The sequence below is a fragment of the Rhea americana genome, unplaced genomic scaffold (genome assembly GCF_003343005.1).
Source record: "Rhea americana isolate MKP2758 unplaced genomic scaffold, rheAme1 scaffold_12, whole genome shotgun sequence".
Classification (NCBI taxonomy): domain Eukaryota; kingdom Metazoa; phylum Chordata; class Aves; order Rheiformes; family Rheidae; genus Rhea; species Rhea americana.
The window spans coordinates 5949188-5973696 of record NW_028185261.1 but is presented as its reverse complement, the minus strand read 5'-3'; the positions used below and the strand labels follow the sequence as shown (position 1 = coordinate 5973696).

The 24509-nt window shown below is 35.0% G+C and overlaps 1 protein-coding gene across 4 annotated transcripts in view; it reads right to left on the bottom strand.

The window, feature by feature from the left end:
* Positions 1 to 24280, bottom strand: part of LNPK (lunapark, ER junction formation factor) — a 43206-nt gene extending 18926 nt beyond the window's left edge. For 3 of the 4 annotated variants that reach the window (XR_014897971.1, XM_085322672.1, XM_085322692.1), the window contains exons 1-8: positions 24185 to 24280; positions 22864 to 22908; positions 21536 to 21723; positions 17414 to 17472; positions 15214 to 15254; positions 8591 to 8671; positions 8446 to 8497; positions 3317 to 3541 (exon numbers count right to left, since the gene is read on the bottom strand). Coding sequence is in view for 3 of the 4 variants with exons in the window: in XM_085322672.1 (XP_085178798.1) it covers positions 3317 to 3541; positions 8446 to 8497; positions 8591 to 8671; positions 15214 to 15254; positions 17414 to 17472; positions 21536 to 21723; positions 22864 to 22908; positions 24185 to 24211 (718 nt within the window). In the remaining variant the exon portion in view is untranslated. The remainder of the gene's footprint in view (positions 1 to 3316; positions 3542 to 8445; positions 8498 to 8590; positions 8672 to 15213; positions 15255 to 17413; positions 17473 to 21535; positions 21724 to 22863; positions 22909 to 24184) is intronic. The other variant, XM_085322684.1, reaches the window with a different exon arrangement.
* Between the last annotated feature and the right edge of the window lie 229 nt (positions 24281 to 24509).

The window sequence follows — 24509 nt, the reverse complement described above, 5'->3', positions numbered from 1 at the left end:
AGGACATTTAATTCTAAAATAGTATGGAAAAACAGTGGACTTCAAACTTCCCAGAGGAGTTTCATTATAGCATCCGAGTTGCTATAATGGACAACAGTGGGGCATGCCTGAAGTCATAACTTCCAACAGGGTAGTTTTTTTTTTTTTTTTTTAATAAAGGCATGCATAGAAGTAGTATGTACCCATAAGCACATACACACACAAAAATAGCACAGTAAGTCTCTAGTAAGCTGATCCAAAATGGACTTTATGTTTAAATATAGCAGTAAATGTAACTGCCAGCAACCATCATTTCAAATCTATCTTTTAATCACCACAGATTGGACAAAACAAAGGAAAATAGGTTATGGCAAACAATTAAGATTATGGCCTGCAGTTCAATCTCCATGTAGAGCCAAACCTAAATCCCCTACAGCAAACAGCAGAAACATTGTTTCACAAACCACCAAGATTTTGGTAAATGTCTTCCTGAAGTGCTACATGTTGAATGATTAATCTTGCAATTAAGGCTACAGTATTTCTAGAAGCACAGACTTTCAAAACTTAAGTTTTCTCCTCCAATCAATATTAGACAACATAAATAGAAGGAATATCCTAGTCTTTATAGGCACAAAATTTGCTGAGAATACTGCAATTTACAACTCTTCGATAAGTACAACATCATTTCACTCAAAACAAGTGTTTTTAAAATAACCCCGTTTTCACAAACAAAAGAACTGATAAAGAGAAAGAAAACAGTGAATACATTCAAGTTATTCCTGTATTCCATCATCAAGAGCCAAGATTAAAAACCATCTCAAAGCAGTAAGTCAGGACAAACTCAATGCAACATCTACTGGGTCTCACATTTCATTTTACAGATTCTAAGAGCTCTCAGGAGAAGATTTCAAGCAAAATATATTTTCCAAGGCTTCACACTGACAGAGGCTATGCTTCCATTAAAAAAAGTTAATGGAAAACACTCAATATAGGTATGAAGGTAAAGAACACTGATACAACATGCAAGAGAGCTCTGGAATAATTTTGTAAATATTTAGTTAAAACTCAAGCATGTTTGAGCATTAGTGTTCAACAGATTGAATTTTCATATGACATGTATACTACCAACATATGAAAGTTTCCAGAAGTTAATAAGTTGAAAAGTAAAGGTATGTCAAAATACAAAACATTAAAAAAACATGCTCCAAGAGTATCTTCAATTACCTGTCTACTAAAAACTCAAACCAAGCATCTTGGTTCTCATGCTGTTATGGACACCAGTAATTAATATAAACATCAAAAGCAATCATTGTAGAAAGATTGGTCATTTTTGCAAAGCTTGGCAAACTCTCAACTACCTGCTGGTTATTAATTTTCAAACATATGGGAGCTCTGTGGTAATACACATTAAATTGATTCTCCTCTACAAAATAYAGTATAATGAAAATGAATTATTAATCTTCTCTACTTTGGAGATAATTAAGGCTATTCATATTTGTTGCAAGCCGTGCGTAAACTTAGATGCAATGATAGTACTCTCAGRAACAGAATTTACACACTTCTCACTATATCTGTGAGGAAGATCTTATATGCCCAGAAAATTTGGGCAGATTTAGGAAAACAGGGCTTCCTTATCAGCTGAAAATTCCAGTGACTTCCATTTGAATACATGACAAAGCACTAAGCTTGTTCAAGATCCAGTTACTATTGGGAAGGAAAAAAACACATGTCCATAAAGTATTACTACAAAACCCGCACTAAGATTTTTTTAAAATTAACAGAGTTGGCATCTGTCCCTTGGAAAAAAAAAATCCCATTAATTTTGAACCMTTTCTGCAGTTAAGGTGGAAACATAGCACAATGTATGCAGTTTGCCTGAATCTCTCCTTATAGGAAAACACACTGTATCATACAGTTGGTATTACAGCATTATTTAGGCAGCTTCTTAACCAAGAAGGTGCTTGGAATTTTAAACTCATTATGACACTTTCAGTAAAGAGGTTTCAGTAAACTAATTTGAAATCAGATGCCCAGTATCCTGCTGTGAACAGCTTATTTTTGATACCTTCAAGACGATCAAAATTTGTTAAATTCACCTTTACATTTCAATTCACGACTGAAAAACAGTATTAGCAGTTTCATAAAGATCAACAGTTACTAACCAAAAAAATAAGGCTTAACAGACTCTACAAAGAAGTGATCACAGCTTCTTCAGAAGACAAGTTTATTCACAATGCTAAGCACTATGAATAGATATTTTGAAATCCAGCTGCCCAATTTTTTCCACTGAGAGAGAGGGTATCAATGTACTATGTACAGCCCTATTTTTAGATTGTATCATGCAAGTAAGTACAGCTAGTAAGACTTCAGTTTCTTAAAGTTGAAATCAGGGACACAAGTCAAGAACTATTCTTTACCATTGCCTAAAGAGGGAAAAGGAAAAAAAAAACAACTATTACAATAATGTTCAAAAGAATTCTGGCAAGTTGTGTCCTTTCTATATTCAAGATAGTTTTATTCCTTTGTCTTGTGATAGAATTGCCAGACATCCCAGAACAAATGAAAGGCCTGGCACTARACCATACAGTTCTACTATCCCTGAGCAGAACAAGAACAAAATCCCCCCAAAGCTAACTTTGAGATCCCTCGTGTGAAATTCTCTTCACATTTGATTTGAAAAAACCCACCCAACCTGAATACGAGCTAAGAATCCAGGGAAAAGCATTTTCAGGGTACAAAACTAATTCAGAAGAGCATTCACTTCTACAAGATCTCAACCAAACTGTTGCTAAACTTTTGACTACTGCACCAAACTGACACACAACTTTAGAAAAATTCAGCTACAAGGCAAAGACAACTTTTCCAGAGTATTCAGTTTTTTAAACTTTAATCTATGCTACGTTAAAATCTCTGCTAGAACAAAAATTTAAATAAATGTCAAGATGCATGTTAGAAAATATGTGCAGGGTTTAGTGAGAAACATGACTGTATTCTGAAAGCATTCTCTGTACCTGATTTATATAAATGTAGAGCTCCCCTAAACCAAGGACATAAAAAGGTATGCTATATTGTTGACTACAGAATACTGCAAAGTTTTATTGCCATTTAAACAAAGAAGCCATAACAGTTAAATGAGCTCAGGCAATAGGTTTCAGCATCAAAAGGTGCCAGCTGTAAAGAGTTATGGCTAATTGAATATGGAACTCCCACTTAATCAGATAACTGCTCTGCTATTTCCAAATGAAATGCCATTTCCATACTGTCTGAAAATGGCCTATTTTATTGGTAACCAGAGAAAACAATATAAACTGTAAATAACATTAAGTGCTCTGTTTACCCATTCCAGGCACTGAAGTAGCAGGGGACCCAGGGCGTCTTGGTAAAACATTTGATTGCACGGATGGCACAACAGTTCTTTCTGGGGGTCCGCTCAGAGCTGATAGGTCTCTCTGCAGATCAGGAGATGCTGTTACCGGAACTGGTGATTTTGGAGAGCCTTGTCTAGCAGTTGCTGAAGAAGGCGTAGAAGCATTTCTTTGAGCGGTGGTCCTCTGACGGATTTCTGTCAAGAACACATGCATACTGAATTTAAAATCTAGCAGTATAATAAACAAGAAATTAGTTAAAGCACATTAATATTGCTGTTCTAATCAGCACAGAAATAACCTAGTCAAACAAAACCAGAAAGGCTTATAACCAAAGACCACCAGCTGCCTGCAAAGTATGCCATAGAAATAAAACTCAAGCAGAATGTTGTATTTTAATAGCAATGATCATTAACTTTTATACACTCAGTCTTCCAGAAGAAAGTTAGCAGATACTTACTATTCAATTGCATACTCTAAACCAGAAGATATGGAGCCATGAACAGCTAGATTCAACCAACAATGCAGAAGCAGAACTGACCATTATTTTTACCCCCCGGTTTAAATATGCTTCCAAATCCTTTGTCTTCCACATGATCTAAAATTATTCTGCTAATGTCTATAGTATCTAGGCTAAATGCTCAGAGTTATTGGATTTTTTTTTCCAGATTGGCTAAATAAAATAGTTCCAGAACCAGAACAAGCTACTAGGTCATACAACTTCATTCACTCTGTTCAACAACACTACCAACAGGACACTTGCCTGGATTATCACAGAACATGAATGGGTTCTAAAGGAATGCAGTTACTTTTCTCTTCCCACTCCACTATCAGAGAGTTACTATTAAGTCACAGTTATAYATATATAAAAAAACCACACACTTAAATTTCTTCAGCTGCTCTTACCTAAAAAGTGTTCTCATTAACACCTATGGGAATATCATCCCAATAAAACATTAAGGTTTGGATATTATACAAATATACAAAGACTTGAAGTTCCATTATACTTACACACAAGTTTACCAAAACGAACCATGCTCAGGAGCAGGTTCTGCTATCATCCACTAYACCTATTCACCTCCAATTGCAGAGCTTTTGAAATATACTAACACAACAAATCAACCTGAAGTTTAACTCTCCCTTCAGGACTGCAGACATTCACATGGTTAACAAGTGAGAACACAGTCTATAAAAGGCATACCCAAAAGAGCATTTAAACCTAAACCTACAGAGTAACACCATTTCCAGCACCCACCTATTTGCAATCAGCTTGCTTAGATACCTTGACAAATGAAATTTATCAGAACTGGACTTTAACTTAATCCTCTTGAAGAGTTGCAAGATTAGAGATTTTAATCTGTTGATTTTGTGACAACTAGGAGACTTTAAATTCTTAACAGGCACTTTAGAATTCCACCAGCAGTTGCCTGGCCACAGGAGATAGATGGGTGTGCTGAACTTCAGAATGATTCCTGTCCCTGAAAATAAAGTACTACCCCATAATATATAATCCCATTTATTTATTATACGATTGCCCCAGTGGGGGCTGGGGTGATGTCAGCTTATGCCAGGTAAGGAAGAGTTCTGATCAGTGGGTCAAACAGAAGTTCATTTGGGAAAGTCGCCAAAATCTAGAGCCATGAACTGGTACCACATGTATGCTGTTTTCTTGTCTACTTATCTGTACATTTAATTAGGATTAATATCCACCAAAAAGAGAAAGACAACTCTGGTAACTCCAGTCTGAAACAGAACTCCATGCAGAAACAGAGAATGCTTGAGGACCTYTGGAGACCTAGTCCAATCCCCCTACTCAAGTAGGGATCAAGTGGGTCTCTTCCAACCTCAAGCATTCTGTGTTTGCATAAAGAGACAGATTTTCCTAAACATTCTTTGTGCATCTGCAAACCACCTGTACAAAGACAGATAAATAACTTAAATAAATCCTGAGACCACCAAGGTCCACTTGCACTGAATWCCGACTCATAAGCAGACACTAATGAAAAGGGCAACTCGCAACTGATCATTCAATATGAGTTCTTAAAGAACATTCAAATATTGCCAATGGTGGAACAGCCATATCTTTCACATTTACGAGCATACGTATTTTTCTCCCTCACTTCAAAAACTTCTATTTTTGCAGAGAAAAAAAATGCATTGTTTTTCCAGTGTTAGTGCAAGGGAAGAGCACAGTGCAGGTCAGTATGTTTTTGGATTTAGTAGCAAAATTAGGAATTTTCACAGAATCAGTAAGGTTGGAGGGACCTCTGGAGATCATCTAGTCCAACCTCCCTGCTCAAGCAGGGTCACCTACAGCATGTTAGACAGGGCTGCATCCATGTGGGTTTTGAATATCTCCAGAGAAGGAGACTCCACAACCTCTCTGGGCAACCCGTTCCAGTGCTCTGGAATTTTCTTCCTTCTTTCTGATGCACTCACATATCTCTCAGCTTGCAGTCATCAGCACTTGCTTTTTAAGATTATGCAGTGATCTCACTTACATTACAGGCCTGCTAACAGTTGTATCAACACAACTGAGGGAACGGCTATCAACAACAGAATATTGTTGATATGTATTTATATCACTGTTGAAATTTAAGTGCATTTTCTTGATACAGCTAGATTACTAAATAACTACCTGCTTATTTCTAATTCTCAAAATTTCTGAACAGATCAAACTGCACTTTAAAGGCTTTCAAATTCCTTTTCCTTTTGGATTTCCAGGTGTTTAATCCCAAACTCAAGATTCACATGAAACTTCAGTCAAGACTACAATTATTTAATAGGTGTCAAAATGCCAAAAAAAAAGACACAAAAATTAAGAGCCAGAAGGAAGAATATTGGGGCACTATAATCTTTTTTTCAGAGAACAAACTACTCTCTAATTCTGATCCACTAAATCTTTGTAGTAATTGCAGTGGAAATCACAAGTTTACAAGTTTCAGCTAAGTTAAAAACATACCAACTAACTTTTCATCAACTGCCTCATATACATTGAGTCCAAAATGATCATGCGTTGGTCATCTTTCACTCTCCTTTGAGAAAAGCTCAGACAACTCCTCAGCAACAATTTCATTCTACAAATCTATTCCTATTCTACCACATTTACTAACACAGGCCACAGCCTACAGTGCCATTCTTCCAGATATGCTTTTAATTCAGCTCTCTCAGAAGCACTCTCTCATATTCCTGCTACTAACAGTCCAGTCAAAATCAGCGTACTACATGCTGGACCCAATCGATCAGCTTTTGACTATTTCAGAACCTTGTACGAAAAGCAAGCGTMCTATGTTTTATAAACATACGCAAGACTAGCTATTACAGATAGAGCAACTTAATTGTCACCACTGCTAATCTCAGTCTGCCACAGAAACAAAGAATATCACTTTTCACAATCTTCAAGAATGCTGACAATCTCTTAAAAAAGCCAGGATGACTAAAGACTTCACTGTCCATTTGATTTATAGTTAATTAATCCAAAACATAATCAGTACATGCCAGTATCTACATTTTTATTCTAGGTTTTTTGCTGCAGTTAATCTTAGCTACCACAAATTAAAATTAACAACTTATCCATAAACTAATCTTAGATGTATATTTTCAGCCCCAGGAAAGACACAGTGAAAAGAATTTACTATAACATTAACCGAAAGCTAAGTCCCAATACATTTACAACTATGTCCTACAGAAAACTAGGGATTTAATATGCTAGTCTATGTCTACAGACAGCTACTCTTTCACAGATATCTTTGAATGTATTACATCTTTGAAGATCTCCAGATCTCTAAGTAAGAACATTTCCAGGAAGTTTCATTCTCTATAGCCAGTGTTACTTGCATCCTACAAATAAATGTCACCTTAGTTTGGAGCTGATTTCTAATGCATCTTACTGAGAAGAAGCATAAGTTAAAAAATATTCTACCTAAACATTACAGGTATGACAGAAAATTCTTGGCAACAACCCATGACCTATACCAAGGAAAAACAAAATACTGTGACAGAATGGGCCCTCAGCCTTAAGAATGCATGAATGCTACAGAACTAGAACGATGCAAGTGACAGGTAAGGAGCAAACTTAAAGAAAAGCTGATGTGCCTACTAGAAAAAGATAAAAACTTGACTGTGAACACACCACACTGCAACTACTCACTGAACATCAACAAGTAAGGACAGGTAATGAYAATTTCAAGTAAAGCAAGAAGAACAAAATAGTACATTTGGCCATGCAGAAAAAAGCTTACAGAACACCATTGTTAGTAAATCCAGTTGCCATGCACTCATCAAAACTGGCACTTCAAGAGTGAAAAGATGAACACAAATGAGTTCAGGTACTTCAAAGCCTTTAGGCTAGAAGTATTAATATTACTGCAACTAACTACAGCATGTCATACTTAAATTTGAGAAAAGCTTAAGGTACTTTGTATTAAATATCCACAACCTTATTCCCCCCAAAATTTGCAGCTGATGTTTTCAATGCAAACACTCTGCTAGGGTGGGGAAGAGACCTTTATTTCTTCTCAATCTATAAATCTCTATATGTAATCTAGAAACAAGGCTTCATTGAAATGCATGTTGCAATTTATTTCCATTTCTTTTTCTTTTATGCCACAGCATCTTTAAATGTGACAATCTAAAGTAGTAAAGAATTGTTCATTTTTAGCATCTAGAAAGTATTTGATTTCTGCATTAGCTTTGTGGTATCTCTCTATCCACTACATAAAAGTAGTTTAAAGGCTGCATTAGTAATGTCTGATTAGAAAGAAACAGTAATAGAATTGAAAAGCTAAGCCAATGAACATTACATAATATTTCCGATAGCCATTCAGTATTCTAGAAAAATTAGGAGTAAATATTCAGCAGGCCGCAAGGATCTGCTTCTCTATGCATCAGCATCAAGCATTCTGCTAGGTGGAATAGCATCAGTCTTTGATGCATTATTTGAAAAATAAAAAACACTAATGGGTACAGTTTAACAAACAGTCTACTAACCCTAGAAAAGATTATCAACCTACAAGTTTATCACAGAGAGACTTCTATAGCAGATACTACTATGAAAGATGAGCATCTATGCTAAAGAGCAGCCATTTTACAGGGCTATTACCTTGTCCAGGTCTGGGGGTTGCAGATGTTCCAGCAGATGGGAGCTCAGCCTCCTGCCAATTAATTATAAATTACATCATGCAAATGTCCAGCTCCATGGTCTTTTTTATATTAAGGCAGTATCAACACCATTTGCAATGCAATACCTTTGCATTTGATTCTGGATCAAATCTCTCAAGAATTAATTTTGCAGTCTTGTAGGTTTCCTTCTCCATTACTTCTTCAAGCTGGAAGCAAAGAGTTCCACGTCAAAAGAGAATTCTTCAAAATATTTCCCCCCTTTATCACCTCCCACTACTGGCAACAAAGTTACCAAATTTGGAAATCATACCAATGAACCAGTGTCATGCTCAGACACCTTCATATTTACTGTACTCAAAAGGAAATGAAATTTTGCTTTAAGGAAAAGGTACTAAGCTTTAATAGGCCACCTGTATTTAACAGCTTTATTGCAAGGAAACACCAAATATTGTTAATTGTTTACATATAATGAGGAGAATAATTACATGCACCAACTTCAATAATAGAATGTGCAAAATTCTATCAGCCATCATTATTGGAAGTTATTAGACATGACAAGCGAATGACAGGCAATTCCTTAGATTTATTTCCTCATAGCACTTAATGCTATTAATTTAAGGAAGGTTGTTAACCAAGTGCTTTACAGAATAAAGTCTCTGGGCCAGTTAACTGCTGTCAGCATTGATTTTAGATTATTTATTAGCAGAAGCAATTAGCTTGCTGCAAATACTATGAAAACTCACTAACTAGAGAACAGCCATGGAATTTGCTCAAATGACTTTAAAGGCTGGATCTCCACCTTTACAGTGAATCAAACTGCTTTTCAGAAAAAAGTGAACATGTTAARAATTTAAATAAAAAATTTACTGAGAACTATGCATATTTCAGGAAGCATAATTAAAGCACTTCATTATTACAGCATTTTATTTACAATGCACTCAAGCAGTTTTATAGCTAATACACAGGCTTAATTAAAAAAAATAATCACAAGTAAAGTATCATTTTAGTGGTTAATAACCAACATTAGGAGCAGCTTAACTTTAAGCCACAAATAGCTGAAGTTATGACAAATAGCTAACATTTTACAATAGCTTAAAGAGACTTTTCCCTCTAGATATGCCGATCAATGGCCACATTCACATTGAGGAGGCTGTTTGTTTAAGTTTGGTTGTTGGCATAAACAGTGAAACAGAAAAGGTCAGTGGTCAAAGAATTAAGTTCTCAAACCCATCTATCATTGCTAAAATAACAAATAATGCACGTTTACATAACTTTTAGGTCATTATTTTGCAAATGAGAAACCAAGATTTCAGTCATTTTGTGCTATATAGATATATTGTGGTGGTTTTACCTTTACATAGACTTCAAACTGTAAATAAAATTCACTCYAACTAATGGATTTGCAGTATCCATTTAATAGCTCACTCCTACACACACTAGCAGACATTTAAGGCAAGATACTATACAGGCTGTTAATTAAGGACAGCTGAAAGAAAAGGGAGTGAATAGGGAAGTAAAAAAAAAAATCAATTTCCTAAACTTGTATTTCAGCAGGACTTTGGATTTCACCCAGTAACTTCGTAAAAAAGTCTGTTAACAAGATCAGAATTAAGGGTCTAACATGGGGGAAAGAGTATTTATTACTCAAAGGTGGAACCCATAGATAACCCCGCACATTAAAGGGTTAGCATTGACAATCAGCATCCAAACCTTGCCACCAAACCAAAGTAAGAATCCCAAGTCCCTCTACATCACTAATGAACAAAGCACACAGTCTTTTTGGGTCCCTTCTTTGTAGTCAAAAAGAAAGTGAGGAATAACCTTTAGCAGGACAAGATGATATTTAGGAAAAGAAAAAAGGATTCCACAATCCCCTGACACTATTTACTATGCTTTTTTTCTGAACCAGTAACTAAAAGGATGGTAATTATTCATGTATTACTGGTTTTACAAAGTTAATAATATATATTATTTTGACATGGAAAAATTCAGCTCATCACATGATTCAGATGTCACCTAGTTATTCTTCATATTTTCAAATTAATGGATATTTTCAAGAAGTTACTCATATTTTGAAATTCATGCATAGCTTCACAATTCTAGTAAAGCTGAATCTGAGCAGTAACAGTTGCACAACTGCCCTTCTTGAGAATTTACAGAAAATGTCAATTCCCACGGTTGGACTTCTGGGATATATTTTTTTAGAACTGATTTGAATATGGCTGACAATACCAAACACGGAATCTAACAGGTCACAGACCTTACCTAGTCTTTGAATAAATTGGTATAAATACTAGATATAAAAAAAGGTTCAAGTGCATAAAAATCTGGATATTTATCTCAATTTGCACAGTAGAAGCTGGCTTATGCACTGCCATAGCAGGTTCACTTACAAATGMAAATCAACATACCAACTCCTGGATCATGCACCGAACCTACAGACGTCACCTCAGAAAAGACAAACCTAGTTCTGAGCACTGGCTCACTAACAGAGAACTGCTTGACTCCTCCTGATCTTTTCCATAATACTCTTAGCTCCAAAATTTTTCCCACAAAAATGCTTTCTACTTTCTGCCAAAGACTAATTCACAGTCTATTATTATCCAGTTGAAATGCACAGTAACCAGACTCACAAGTGAAATATCTATGACTGTTAATAGCTCCCTAACCATGGATTTTCAAAGTCTTTTATGGAATTAACCATATCTTAATAAAGAAACATGGTCATGTACCATGTTTTCTCCTATGAATAATTGCATGGATGGCCTCCTTTCCAATTGGCAAGTAAACAGAATTCCTGCAGCAACTATATCAGTTACTTATATTGAAGAGTAATACATGTTAAGCTTCTTGTAATGCAAGCTAGCAACTGGAAATTTGAAGCACTGACACAGTGCAGATTGCTTATTCTTCATATCACCACATAAGWTCCCAAACTAAACAACTTGGCGTATCAAACACAGCTGGAGAGCTATAAGCTTTGTTTCAGTCTACTATAAGATAGGTAAGCACATAGMGCAAAGATGCCTTAAAATAGGAAATAAACAGTTTAATCCATAAAATTAGTATATACTCAGGGTATATCTTACAATCTTGTGTTTTGGTAAAAAACACAAATAACTTTTTGTGAACACTGCAATCCAATCACCTCTCAGTAAAAATGATTCTTCATTACAGATTGAGCTTCAGCTTGCAAGTTCTCAGTAGGCTAAGATATACCATATAGAGAAGAGTAGGTTTGCAAGGTGGTTAATTCCAAACAAAATTTTTGTCATATATGGAAGGTTATCAAAAATATCTGCAGTCTTCTATGCCTGGCACACAAAGTTCATTCAAATTGTATTCCATAGCAAATTTTGTATGTTGCTTTTAAAATAACTCCAAAGAAGGCTTGAAATTAGACATTTTGTTTTTCTTGGGTAATAAACAGATGAAAACCTTAAAAAGTCTTACTTGAAATGGCTAGAAAGACTGTACAAACCTAATATTCCATTCAGACCACTATAACCAAGTAGCTGAGCAAAATTCAGCAAAGTTGAATTCTAGTATCAGCAGAGTAATTGCTACGCTATCTTAGCAACTTTGTCATCAAGCTAAAAATTATCCCATCTTTTTAAGACTGCCACTTCAGGTAAAGTCTCCACCAAATCCCACCTGCAGAAGCTTAACACATCCCATGCCCTTGCATGGTTAAGATGTGTAAGCCTTTGAACTTGCTCCTCTATACACGTTCGGACTTAAGGGCTCACATGGAGAACTCCAAGGGCCAAAACGGCAGCTACACAATCATGAACATAACCAGTATTTCCCTTGCGATTAAGTAGAAAAAAGCTGCATCTTCAGGTAGTTCTGTAATTATAGCTAAGGGACTCAATCTGGCCTCCCATGCCATAAAGAAGTACTCAACATGTTCTGAACCACTCACTAGAAAAACAGTACTGCAGAGACTCAGTTCATCTGTGGGAAAAGTATTAAACTCCAACTCAGAACATACTATAGACAATATTAATGGGCATTTCAAGATGAAGCATCTGTATTTTTAATGTCAGATGCTTTTAATCAAAACTACACRATTAATATCAAAAATTGACTTTTTTGAACAGAACTGAAGGTTCTATCAACCAACTAATTGCACACCACCAGGGTACATCTAGTAAACAGGAGCTGACTCCAATATTGATACTTTCCAGTATGTAAGTAAGGTTGTTAAGGAAAAGATGGACTGCACGCCTCTATAGAAAACACAGGTGCCGTGTTACGTGTTAAAAAGGACACTTTTTAAGAATAGTCAATTGTCTTAATATAAGAGTTTACCAGTAATCAAGTGACTGAGCTTCAATAAGGTAAAAAACAGCTTTTGTAGCAGACTGTCAGTGTCTGGACAACTATTTGCATTACAAATGAACAGGTAACACTTAAATTACTTGCCCCAGATCCTTTGAGGATCATGATATAAATTTCTTAGTCACTACTTCTACTTGCAAATTCAGTAGCAAGTCAGAGTCTAACAGCAGGAAAAGTGACCCCCTACCTCCTACCATTCCCATTATTTTGCTTAGTGAAGAAGTTTCCATTAAAAAGCAGGAGTTACTACAGTTATTCATAGCCATAGATGAGACTAAGAAAATGAAACTAAAGTGAAACTGGATCTGAACAGCATCTAAAACAGTTATTACATAATGCAATTTCAAAAGTGTTTTTATCCAAGAGCCAACTTTAATTCTGTCTCATTACCTGCATCTACTTTCAGCTCATTTCAACATGCTAGGTTTCATATATGATGACCAAATTTTAATGCTTAATTGAATACCTTTAAATAATAATAAAACTCCTGGGTAAATCTTTTGAGTCAAATATACTGACATTCTGATTCAAGAGGTTACAATAAGCCTTCAGCAAGGAACTAGATTTAGATACCTACCAGATCTGGAGATAATCATCCACTTCCCCCACCCTGCCCCTCAGATTGAAAGATTGCAAGTTGTTGGATTTCCTGGGCTAGACAGATACTCAGGACTGTTTTTAACAGTTCTGCTTAGTAGTTTGGCTTTAATGACTAAAGYTGGACATGCCTATATCCTACTAAATCTACATTTTAAGCTTTCACCTCCTCATAGTTACACTGCAATTTCTATACTGTTCACAGAACATTGGCACAGCTGTTTTAACTACTGCCTGCTCTCATGCAATATATAATTTTGCCTCATTCTCATGAGAAACATTATCTTCATGCTTTAATAGTATCAATTTCTAGACTATAGTAAAATAAACTCTCCATTATAAATCAGCTCTTATTCTTTCCTAATTTAAATTCTTTATTCAATTATTGTCTTATATTCTAAGGGTGTTAATCTTGCACATAAGTTTGACATTACTGTTCTTCTACAGTAAAACTTACATGATTACTGAAAAGTAACTTAACCGGAATGTAGAAGGTGTTAAATTTAAAACTACAAAAGCTCAAAAGCTGTTTTGTTTTCTAGTGCTGCTTCTGCTTGTAGAATTTTTCTTCTAAAGCAACTCCGTAAATTGGAAAGATTAATCTAATTTTATGAGAACTATTTAATTGAAATTAGTTAAAAATTTAGCAGTTTATTCCATTCTCAGAAAACGTARGCGCTTCTGACACCTCTCTACCATCTCTTCAACCACAGAAGTCTGATGTGTGTGTATATGTATATATATAATCTAATATACAGATTAGGAGATAAAGTTTTAGTAAATCCTCTTTACCAAAGGACAGTTACATAATTAGGATATAGGCTATTGCTTTTACATCTGTATTTTAACAGTGATTAAAAAAATGGAAGATAAGGAAAAAAAAAATCACACTTCCTTCCTTGATAGTTATTACATAGACTTCTCTGCTTCAGGATGCTCATTAACAATAAACCCTTATAATTCAAATTTCAGGGKTTTTTTTTATTATTATATCTCTACTGCAAGGTAAGAGATGAAGCCAGCAACATGGTTAAATAGAGAACTTCTTTCCTTATTTTATGATTAAATAGACATGAAATAGCCTTCAATCTTACAAGCTTTTCGAAGAGTACAAGTCAAATACTTGGAATCTTCTTTCAAAATTCATCTTACTGAGATTAGATGTTGATCAGTTGAAGCAAAAACCTGGTATACACCAGTTTTGTACTGTTAACTCATTCACACAGCTCATAAAATAGATGAGCTCATGAAAACAGATGGGATAAGACAGAAAATACATTTTCAGGAGGAAAGAATGTAATCAAAGAAATAGATAATACCAAAAAATAAGTAAATGGGAAATAGCAATGCACTGAGGTATCAACAATCTATTACTTGAAGAAAAAAGTGAAACTAGACAAGAACAGAAGTCCTTTCTGCTATATATGAACAAGAAATTAAGTGATAAAGCTACTATTAAAAACACAATTATATGCTATGTTCTTAAATCGGTGTAACACCTAATACCTTTTATAACCCTAAAGTAAAAGAATTAGTCAGCAATGAGTAGGTTAAAGTACACATTTTCACTTTCAGGTTAAACAGACTGAATTACCTAACAGAGTTGAAATAGCAACTTATTCTCATACACTTATTCTCTATTTTGCATAGAGAAAACTGTGTGTTGTACCTGAAAAATGTACAGAAAAGAAATGGTAACAGTTCCTCTTCCCCTCAGTTCATCTATATATTACAACCAACCTCAATTTCTAAAGATGTAAAAACACGTAAGCAGACAACAACTAGCTTTACTTGAAGTTTTACTTACTATTTTTTTCTTTTGAGATTTTAAATCTTCCAATGCATCATCTAGAAGAGAAATATACATGCATATTACTTTTTATATTATGAGAGAACTTCAGCATATACTCTGAACATTAGTTTAGCCCTGTGAGATCAAAGCTGCAAACTGCCCACAAGCAATCCCATGTTAGTAAGCTTTGTGTATAGCAACCAGAGTTTTTCACGGAAGTAAATCTTGAATCCTGAAGCAGATTGTAAGTTATAGCCCAGTACTGTCACTTTACATTTGCAACTATTAAAAAGTTTTATGTGCCACTTCTTCATTAAGCAAGCCAATTCTAGCTAGAGCCCAGTTTTGACCTACATAAAAACTGGTAAAAAATGGACAAAATACACTTAATCTCATGAGTCAGAGTACAGAAAAATCCTGAGGCCTAAGTTTTAATGTATCTGAGTATCAGATTTACTGGCTTTAATATTTCATGCAAGCCTCTTTCACATGCTAGTTTCAAATGTTAGATCAATTTCAAGTTTCAAATTTGAACCTCGATTTCACTCTTCCAATACTTTCAGACTACAGCAAAACCCTAGTCTTACAAGCTACTAAAGGATCATCTCACTACTAAAGATAAGGGGCATTGTTATAACTAGTAGCCACAACACCTAATCTCATCTCTAAAAAGAAGGGATGAGAAGGGGGGGGGGGGGGGAAAAGTCAAGTGCATTTGAGATTTTCCTGTAAGACAATGAGTTTTCAATGAATGCCAAGCTCCTAGCATTGAAATAAACCACTCTCTTGACATCATCAGTYTTCTACCTCCTTTACAGAGGAAAGAATTTGAGATTTTTTTTTTTTTAAAAAAAAAACTCTTAAATATACATGTTTTTTAAACTCATCTTTTGAGGATTCCCCTCCTTCCCAAAAGCAGAAAACTACAACAACAAACAATGGAGAACTATTGAATTAAATAATCAAATTAAATAAGCAAATATTCAGTGATTAGAGAACTAAGTTACTACAGAAACATTACAAATAAAGGAACATACACCAGTTTGTACTTTTGTGGTCATTTACAAACCTGCTTTGATACAATAAACCACTGCATCAAGTAAATAAATGTAAGATCTTTCATTTCCCCACTTTGATGTAAATAAGTGTAAAGTTTCAACAGTTGTTTGTCTGATCCACCTTAGAAAAGGAATCCCGTAATCTTTCATTATCACTTGTTCTAGTGTTTCATTAGGTATTTCCCTACTTCAGGGCATGGCTCCCAAGAACTGTGTAGTTATCCACAGACCTTTAAAGTATTAAATAATCTTCAGTGACTCCATGCATTGTATTCGCTCATCCCAGAATAAAAGACCATCTTCAAGCTATTCAATTGGCAGTTCACTATCTTACCTAGATGATCTGCTTTACTGCTCTAACTTTTGTACTGTTTGATTTCTCCTTTCCAAATAGAGGACTTTCATCTTTGAATGCRGCACTTCACTCTTACCCAGTTACCAGAACAATGCACAAATAATTCCTTTTGAAATATTCCAGAGTGCATTAAAGCGTTGTATATACAAGTTCAACAAAAAGGACTAGACTTACTTGGATGCTAAAAATTGCAGTAAATGCTTTTAAGCAAACTAGAAAAATGTACATACATTTTTTCCAATCTAGTCATAAAATGCAAATACATATTCATCTTTATAAATGCATCTCACATAATACATTGACAATTTTATTTGTACATAAAATCGTATGTCCTATACTCGCATATCAAATGTAAATGTTAAGTTTCACAAGGATTCCAAAAGTGATGTTGACAAAACCAATCTTGACAAATTACTCTCCTGCTATAGATCTCTATATGTAATAGATTAAGATGATAGAATAATTGCTAAATGAAATTAGAGGAATGACTGCTATTACTACTATTTATATTTCTTTTCCCTCATTCTTATCTCCACTATGTTTTATTCAATCACACTTTAAAGCATCCTAGCAAGACAGAAAGCTATCATGATTTTACAGTGAAGAAAAATGAGAGGTTAAACCGTTTCTTTAACATTCACTCATGAACCATGTGGCAAAAACAGTTCAGCTAATGCTAAACATTTTAGTGTCAACCAAAAAGGCTACTCTTCTCCTGGAAACCACATTATCAAAATATTTACATTTGCATAGAAAGTCTCATTCTCAATTAGTTCCATATGCTTAAAAAAAAAATACTTACTATTCCTTTCAGTCCTTTTGGAAAAGAAAAAAATGAGCAGTGTTCTTATAAACCAGATTCTTTAAAACAGAAAGAAGAGTTAATTATATTAAAACATATTACAGTAATCATTTCTTAAGTCATTTAGGAAGCAGGACAGTTCATGTAAAAGACTTACCAGATGAGATTTACCTTTGCAAACTCAAAGAACAAATCTTCAAGCAATATTAAAATAGAAAACTAAATGAAATTAGTATCTTGACCACACAGATTGATCTGAATTAAAAATCCAACTGTTTCTATTAAAATATAATGAAACATTACTACTACAGGTAGAAACATTAAGRAAGCAGCAACAGCATAGCTTGCTAAATCTTTCTTACAAATCTGTTTCAAAACAAAATAGTAGAAAACACTGACTAGCAGAGTAGAAGAAAATACTACAGATTTCACAGAATGGTTGAGGTTGGAAGGAACCTCTGAAGATCATCTAGTCCAACCCCACTGCTCAAGCAAGGTCACCTACAGCAGGCTGYCCAGGACCATGCTCAGACAGCTTTTGAGTATTTCCAAAGATGGAGACTCCACCACCTCTCCAGAAAGCTTGTTCCAGTGCTCAGTTGCTTTCACAGTTAGAATGTTTTCTCCTTAGATTCAAACAGAGCTTCTTACAATTCAGTTTGTGCCCACTACCTCTCATCCTGTCACTGGGCACTACTGAAAAAGACTCTGGTCCCATCTTCTTTACGCCCTCCCTTCAGATACTTACGCACATTGATAAGATCACACACACTTCTCTGCAGGCTAAACAGTCCCAGCTCTTTGTCTTTTCTCATATAAGAGATGCTCTATTACTTTGAGCAGCAGAAAATAGTATGATCTTAAAATAGATCATTAATGGTTATGACAATTTGATTACATACTATATTTCAGATTTTAAAAAAGGTTGTTTATTGGGAATTTTTAAAATTGAAGTATATGCAGCTAGCTGAAAATTAGTCATCACTTTTCATACAGTATAATAAAAGTTAACCAAAAAACTAAACTTACCACCTAATGCTCAAAATTGAGGCGGTTTGTGGGAAGAATTCAATGCCAATTAAAGGTATCAGATAACAGTATTGTACAGGCACTCAGTTAACTCTTCCAAGCAGTTAACTGACCTGTCTCTTGTTGATTTTAGAGCTCTGAATTCGTTGGTTTTAGTTGTGTTTCAATAGACTCAGAGCAGTTTACCTATGCTATTAAGACAAAGAGAAATTGATTTCTGTCAATTTTCCATTTGAAAGGGKTCTCTGCAATCATCAGGACCTAATTTCTTTAAAAGCTTAGAACTGCCCTGATTAAAATGAAGCTTTTCCTGGTAARTTATTCAGCTTAAGCCACGTAGCAAATCTCATACTTCAGACCTTCCAAGGATATYACACAAAATTCTTCTAGTGCTGAGCACCATATTAAACACTAAAGTAGTAACATTTCATTTAAGTAAGAAATAAGTCCTAAAGGATAAGAAGATTCTTTGAACAACAGCTAGCATAAGAAAACAAGCAAAATGTTATCAAGGTTTTAAACAGAGCAACCGATTCATAGGAACCTCTTTTGCATTTGTATAACAGTAACCCAGTTCAAAATGCTTTCAAAAGTTAAGAAAAAAAAACAAGTTAGTCAAGACAACCGAAAGGTGAAATAACCCATTCAAGGTCAGAGTAACACAGAGAAAGTAGTTTAACTCCATTCCACACTCAAACCATTAATGAATAGCTATGTTGAGAATATGGATGGCTTTGCCAACTTAAACAATGCAAGATGCATCTCTCCACAGATTAACAATAGAAGTAAATTTTTAAAAGGTTTGAATTCTGTTTAAAAATATGCTATATGAGCAAAAACATCATTGGTTTTGTATTGTTATGTATATTTAATAAAGRCAGGAGTCTTCCCCTACCTAATCTGTGTTTCTAAGCAATAGGTATCTAGTAGAACTTCACAATGCAAACTCTAGATTTCTTCTTTAAGAACTCTTATSTGAAAGTTTAACAGTAGACTATTTCAGATCCACTTTACAACCTTAAAATGAAAATACATTTATCTGAGAATTAAAATGAACCAGACAAAATAGTTTGCATTTAAATTAGTCTACTTCAAGAAGTGCATCCTTCTAGCATGCTAATATTTTTTCTCAACTTCTCAGATATTTAAATATACAGTAATGTTAATGATGCTATATATTTCTGGAATTTAAATTGCTCTACCAGCATCAGTAACGTGCTCAGACTCTGAGGGAATGACCTACAGCAGAAATAAGTTGGTGACTGACTGCAAGCTGGAAAAGGCAGACATATTCCAGTTTGATTAGGGCAGAAAAATCTCTAGAGCTAGTACTGGGTGGCACCAGGCTTTCAACATGGAGTCACCTCTTGACCGAGAACAAAGACAAGCTGGCAGCTGCTTGCCATTCATACCTGCCAAAAAAGCTGAAGGGGAATAGCTTAAGAGAAAATCAGATAAACAGTTGCAAGTCATAAGAGAACCAGAGTGTAATTCTGAATGCTTRTAAGCTGACAACTAACTTGGAATACTACAGCAACCCACCATTCAAAAAAATAAATGAGAAYTGGAGAAAAACTGGAGAATAAAAATCCAACAATAAAAAAAAAATCACATCACAGGACTGGAAGCCAACCATTACCCTCMGTAAATGAAAGTGTTAATTCCTATACTAATTCAAAATACCTAGTGAAGGGAGGCTGGTAATATTTCCTTTTCCACATGCTTTCTTCATCAGTATAAGCACGTTCTACATGCTTACATACACGTACAAAGACCTCCAATTTTGTATTTAAGAATGTCATTTATATTGCTCTGTCAAAGACAAAATTGAGTTTTAACTTCTATATTAATTCTTTCCAGTCAGGATATTGCTGCTGATGTATTTGCTCTACAAGATTCTGTAATATCAACATATTACTACATTACGGATAACAGTATGACATACAGAAAGGATCCTCAGGTATATGTTTTTGCATGCTATGTTATGCATGCCACTAATCAAGCTTTCAAAGCCTTAAATATTTACATTTGACTCTGCCACCCAAGTCTAAAGTTAACACCAAAAAGTCAAGTTTTCACACAAAGATTTTGCACAAATGTAAACAGTATTTATGATTTTCATCCCAGCAAATTAGTGTTACTAACATGGAACACTAGTTACATACATATTATACACACACACACCCCAATATAATAGACTAGCCTACATAAAGGCTGCTCAATAGACTGCTTCATCTTCCTGTACAGTTCTGTTTTTTTGTTTTGTTTTGTTTTTTTGTTTTTTTGGGTTTTTTTGGGGGGGGAGGGAAGAGGGAGCACAAAGAGGCAGGTACACAGGAAGCAGGTGTTTAGTGAGGTGGTGGCTGATTGTTTTTAGAAATGAAGTTTTCCTTTGAGAAAAAGAGCCGCTCATGAGGAAGAACAGTCAGATCAGCTCAGTGAAAAGTAGCCAACGTTTCCTCCCACTTCCAATGAGGAAATCCTTACACCTAATGATAATAGGAAAATTTCTTGTTGAAGAAAAGTCAGGAATTTTCCAGAAAAACACAGCTAATTAGGTAAAACTGATCCTGAACATATTTAGGCTGATGAWCTTTCAAGTGGATTCTGTGTTAACATTCACCTAATATCTGCAAGAACAGTTTCTCCACTCATTCTTGTATTTCTTCCCCAATTTTATATGCTGTATTTTATGACCAGGCAACATAGATGTCACTTTCATCTAATACTATTACTTTTCCAAAAAGGTAGCAAAAGAAACCTAAGGTGATGCTATTCTACTTGTACTACACTACCTTACAGCTGCTCAAATACAGGCCTTTTAGCCCTAGTAYAATTTTGATAAGCCAAGTAACTTTAGATGCTAACGTTGAAGGTAAGACTTAGTTATACACTAAACCCRGGCACGAGAGAGACACTTCTCTCCAAGAAAGTGTCTGCCTAACTATTTGAATTTATTTTAAAGAAAAAAAWTCAGTAAGTTATGACAACTCAAGAATTGTCAAAAACAATCCCARCCCCCTGCTGAGATGTATTTTCTAYCTTCTTTCAAAGAGACAGTGGTTAGGAAAAAAAATAGGCATATTTACTTACATCAGTGGAAATGCAAAAAATGGAAGTGTCATAATCAACCTTGCTGTCCATTCATCAGGAAGACACCACAAATACACAATTAAACAGGTGATAAGATAAAGAAGTGAAGAGTAGAGAAGTAGCCGTCCAACCCAAAGCTTCTGGAGTCTCTGATTTTTTTCTCTAAATTCTTCTAATGTCTGTATTTCCTGTAAATAAATGGGAGTTTGAGCTTATTAATGAAGTTAGTTGGTGGTTTTAAGCTGACCTTAAGTGTTTGTTAAGGTTAGTCACATCAGTCTGATAATGACAATGCTTACCCAACAGATAAAACTTTCATAGAACTACACCACAATATAAAAGCTATACGGGCCACTTGCACCTTACTCACAACACAGCACTGCTGCACAAGTAATKTTACAAACTAGCACATTTTTCCTATTTTAAGGATTTAGTAAATTTAGGATAGGGGAAAAGCTACCTTATGAACACCAAGCTTCCTATGGTTATATAAGCCTGCTACCACCAYATCTCATGAAAGTTTTAGGTAGCAAAGTATCTATGGTATTTCAAATGCTTCTAATATTTCCTTACTGACATGCAAAATTTCCAAAACTTTTCAGTCACCTCAAGTATATTTTCTTCTCAGTATTTCCTCATACCAAGAATGAAATTCTGAAGTTCTGAACAATGCTTTTGGCATATTAATAAGTGATCAAGCAATGCTCTGTGTTGCCATTTTGATTGTATTTCAAGCAACAACAGAAGTACCCATACTTTCATTAAAAGGAAAATAAAAGATATCAACAATATATTTCAAAATAGTTAATTTCCCAATAGAGGACAGAACTGTCACAAATCCTGACTAGAATCACAACTGATTACTGAACTGTCTGTTCAGTTTTCTGCCCATGACCTTCCTTACTGCTACTATAGGCAGAACTGTAATACTTAAAAATATACATGGATGCTTTATTAATGTGCTTGATGAGTCAAACTTTGCTTTAGTGACATTTTCTAGGGAACATTAAACGAGAACTTAATCATTATAAACTGCCTAATCAAGCCAGGTTCATGTTCATTCCCCTTTCAGGCTGTCTAAATACCTATTTAACCTATGGTGTACTGTACAGCACCAGTGTTTGTTTTTTTAATGATTAACAGTAAGGGAAAGAAAGGTAGCAGTGCATCTGAAACACAGAATTTCTAGTACGTCTAACCAGAATAATTATTAAAATTACATACAATACTGCAACGAAATTTAAATTATGTGTATAAAAAACACTGCTTGCAAAAGGACATGTATTTTTAAACAAAAGCAAATAAAACCACAGAAAGCAAAGACATACCTTATCAATTTTTTCTAATACTTCTACAGTGGAAGGCTTTGCCTGCTTGTATAGGAAAGAAGAGATGTTAACCTTAAGAACATTCAACATCTTGAGGTTTACTTCAGGTTAATAGCTTCCTAAACAAGAATACGCATATTCGTAACAGATTAATACATATTTGTTTTACACAGAAAGTAAAGAGTTCTCCTACTTCAGGGCTTTCTGTTTGTCATTATTAACAAATCACTTAACAGTTATCTGAAGGTCCTCTACACCACCACAAAATGAAAGTCTACAATGCACGTACAACAATAACATACGCGTGGGTAGGGAACGAAACAACAACTGATGAGGATGGAAAAGCTAAGAATAAGAACATATACAGAGAATCCCATTCTGAAAGCAAACTTTTGCTATTATTCATTCCACAATGAGACACGCTGTAAGTGATAAGAGGACTTATATGCAATCGCATATATCTCCAGTAACGCTCCCCTTAGGAAAAACCTGGAATCCACCTCATTTCTCAGGGGTATGAGGCCTTTATTTACCTTCCTCCAGCCTTCAGGACACAAACTCAAAGACTGTAGCCTAGCCTACACCACATAATAGAAAGACTCCCAACTTCCATGGTAATGCAAAAACTAGCATTTTACTTGAACTCTTGCTTTTAAAGGAGCTTTGTATAGGAAGCTCTCATAGATTTATAATAGGCAAAGGCAAGCCTAGGCTCAACAACTCACACCTGCCAGTAGTTGAGAGTGGTCACAAAACCTCACAACCCATCTGACCTAAGCTTTCCAATACACTCAGTACTCCATTCAATAATATACAAGCTAATAAAAATAGGAAGGAAGACAGACTTACAGATGTCTACATATCTACTAGAACACTTGATGTTCAAAATAGATACTGGGTGATATTCTGAATTTAACTATTTTCATCTAGAATAGCTACCATTCTTTAGTCACAAACACTGCTATATCTATYCTTATGAAAAAGTATTTAGATTAAGCAAAAACTTACAAAGCTACAGTTTTAACTTTAACCAAACCAGAGTCAGGCCTGTCAATGCAAAGAAAGAACAGCCACCCAGCTACATAGTTTGGGGTTCTTGGAGGGGGCAAGTAAACAGAAGTCTTGGTCCTTATGTCTCATACCTGCTCAGCTACTCACTTTTAAATCAGTGTATTTATAGGAAAGCTTCAGCATTAACATTCAACCATCAAGAACAGATACAGAACTATAAGAATCCTATCAAGCAATTAAGATCAGCACGTCCTGGAAACTCCAGTCTTCTAAACTAACTAGAGATTAGAGTGTAACAAGGTTTACTTACCCTCCATCTTGAAATTAATCCACCCATCTTCTACGTATGGACAAACGTTGATAGATTATCAATCTTCCACTATAATTCACAGCTAGAAATAAAGCATTAAGTACTTAAGCATTAGATAACGAAATACTCCAAGATTCACCAGTTTATTGGAATACTTAAAGGAACCCAAGGCATTGCATAAARTCGCTGCCTAGTTATCTACTTTTGTATTATTTTAAAATTCTGCCTTCCCTTTTATAGTCCCTGTTTTATTAAGTTAGATCACCAGCCATAATGTAGCCAAACTTATTTTTGCTTTGGAAATAACTAACCAGAAAGGAGCCCT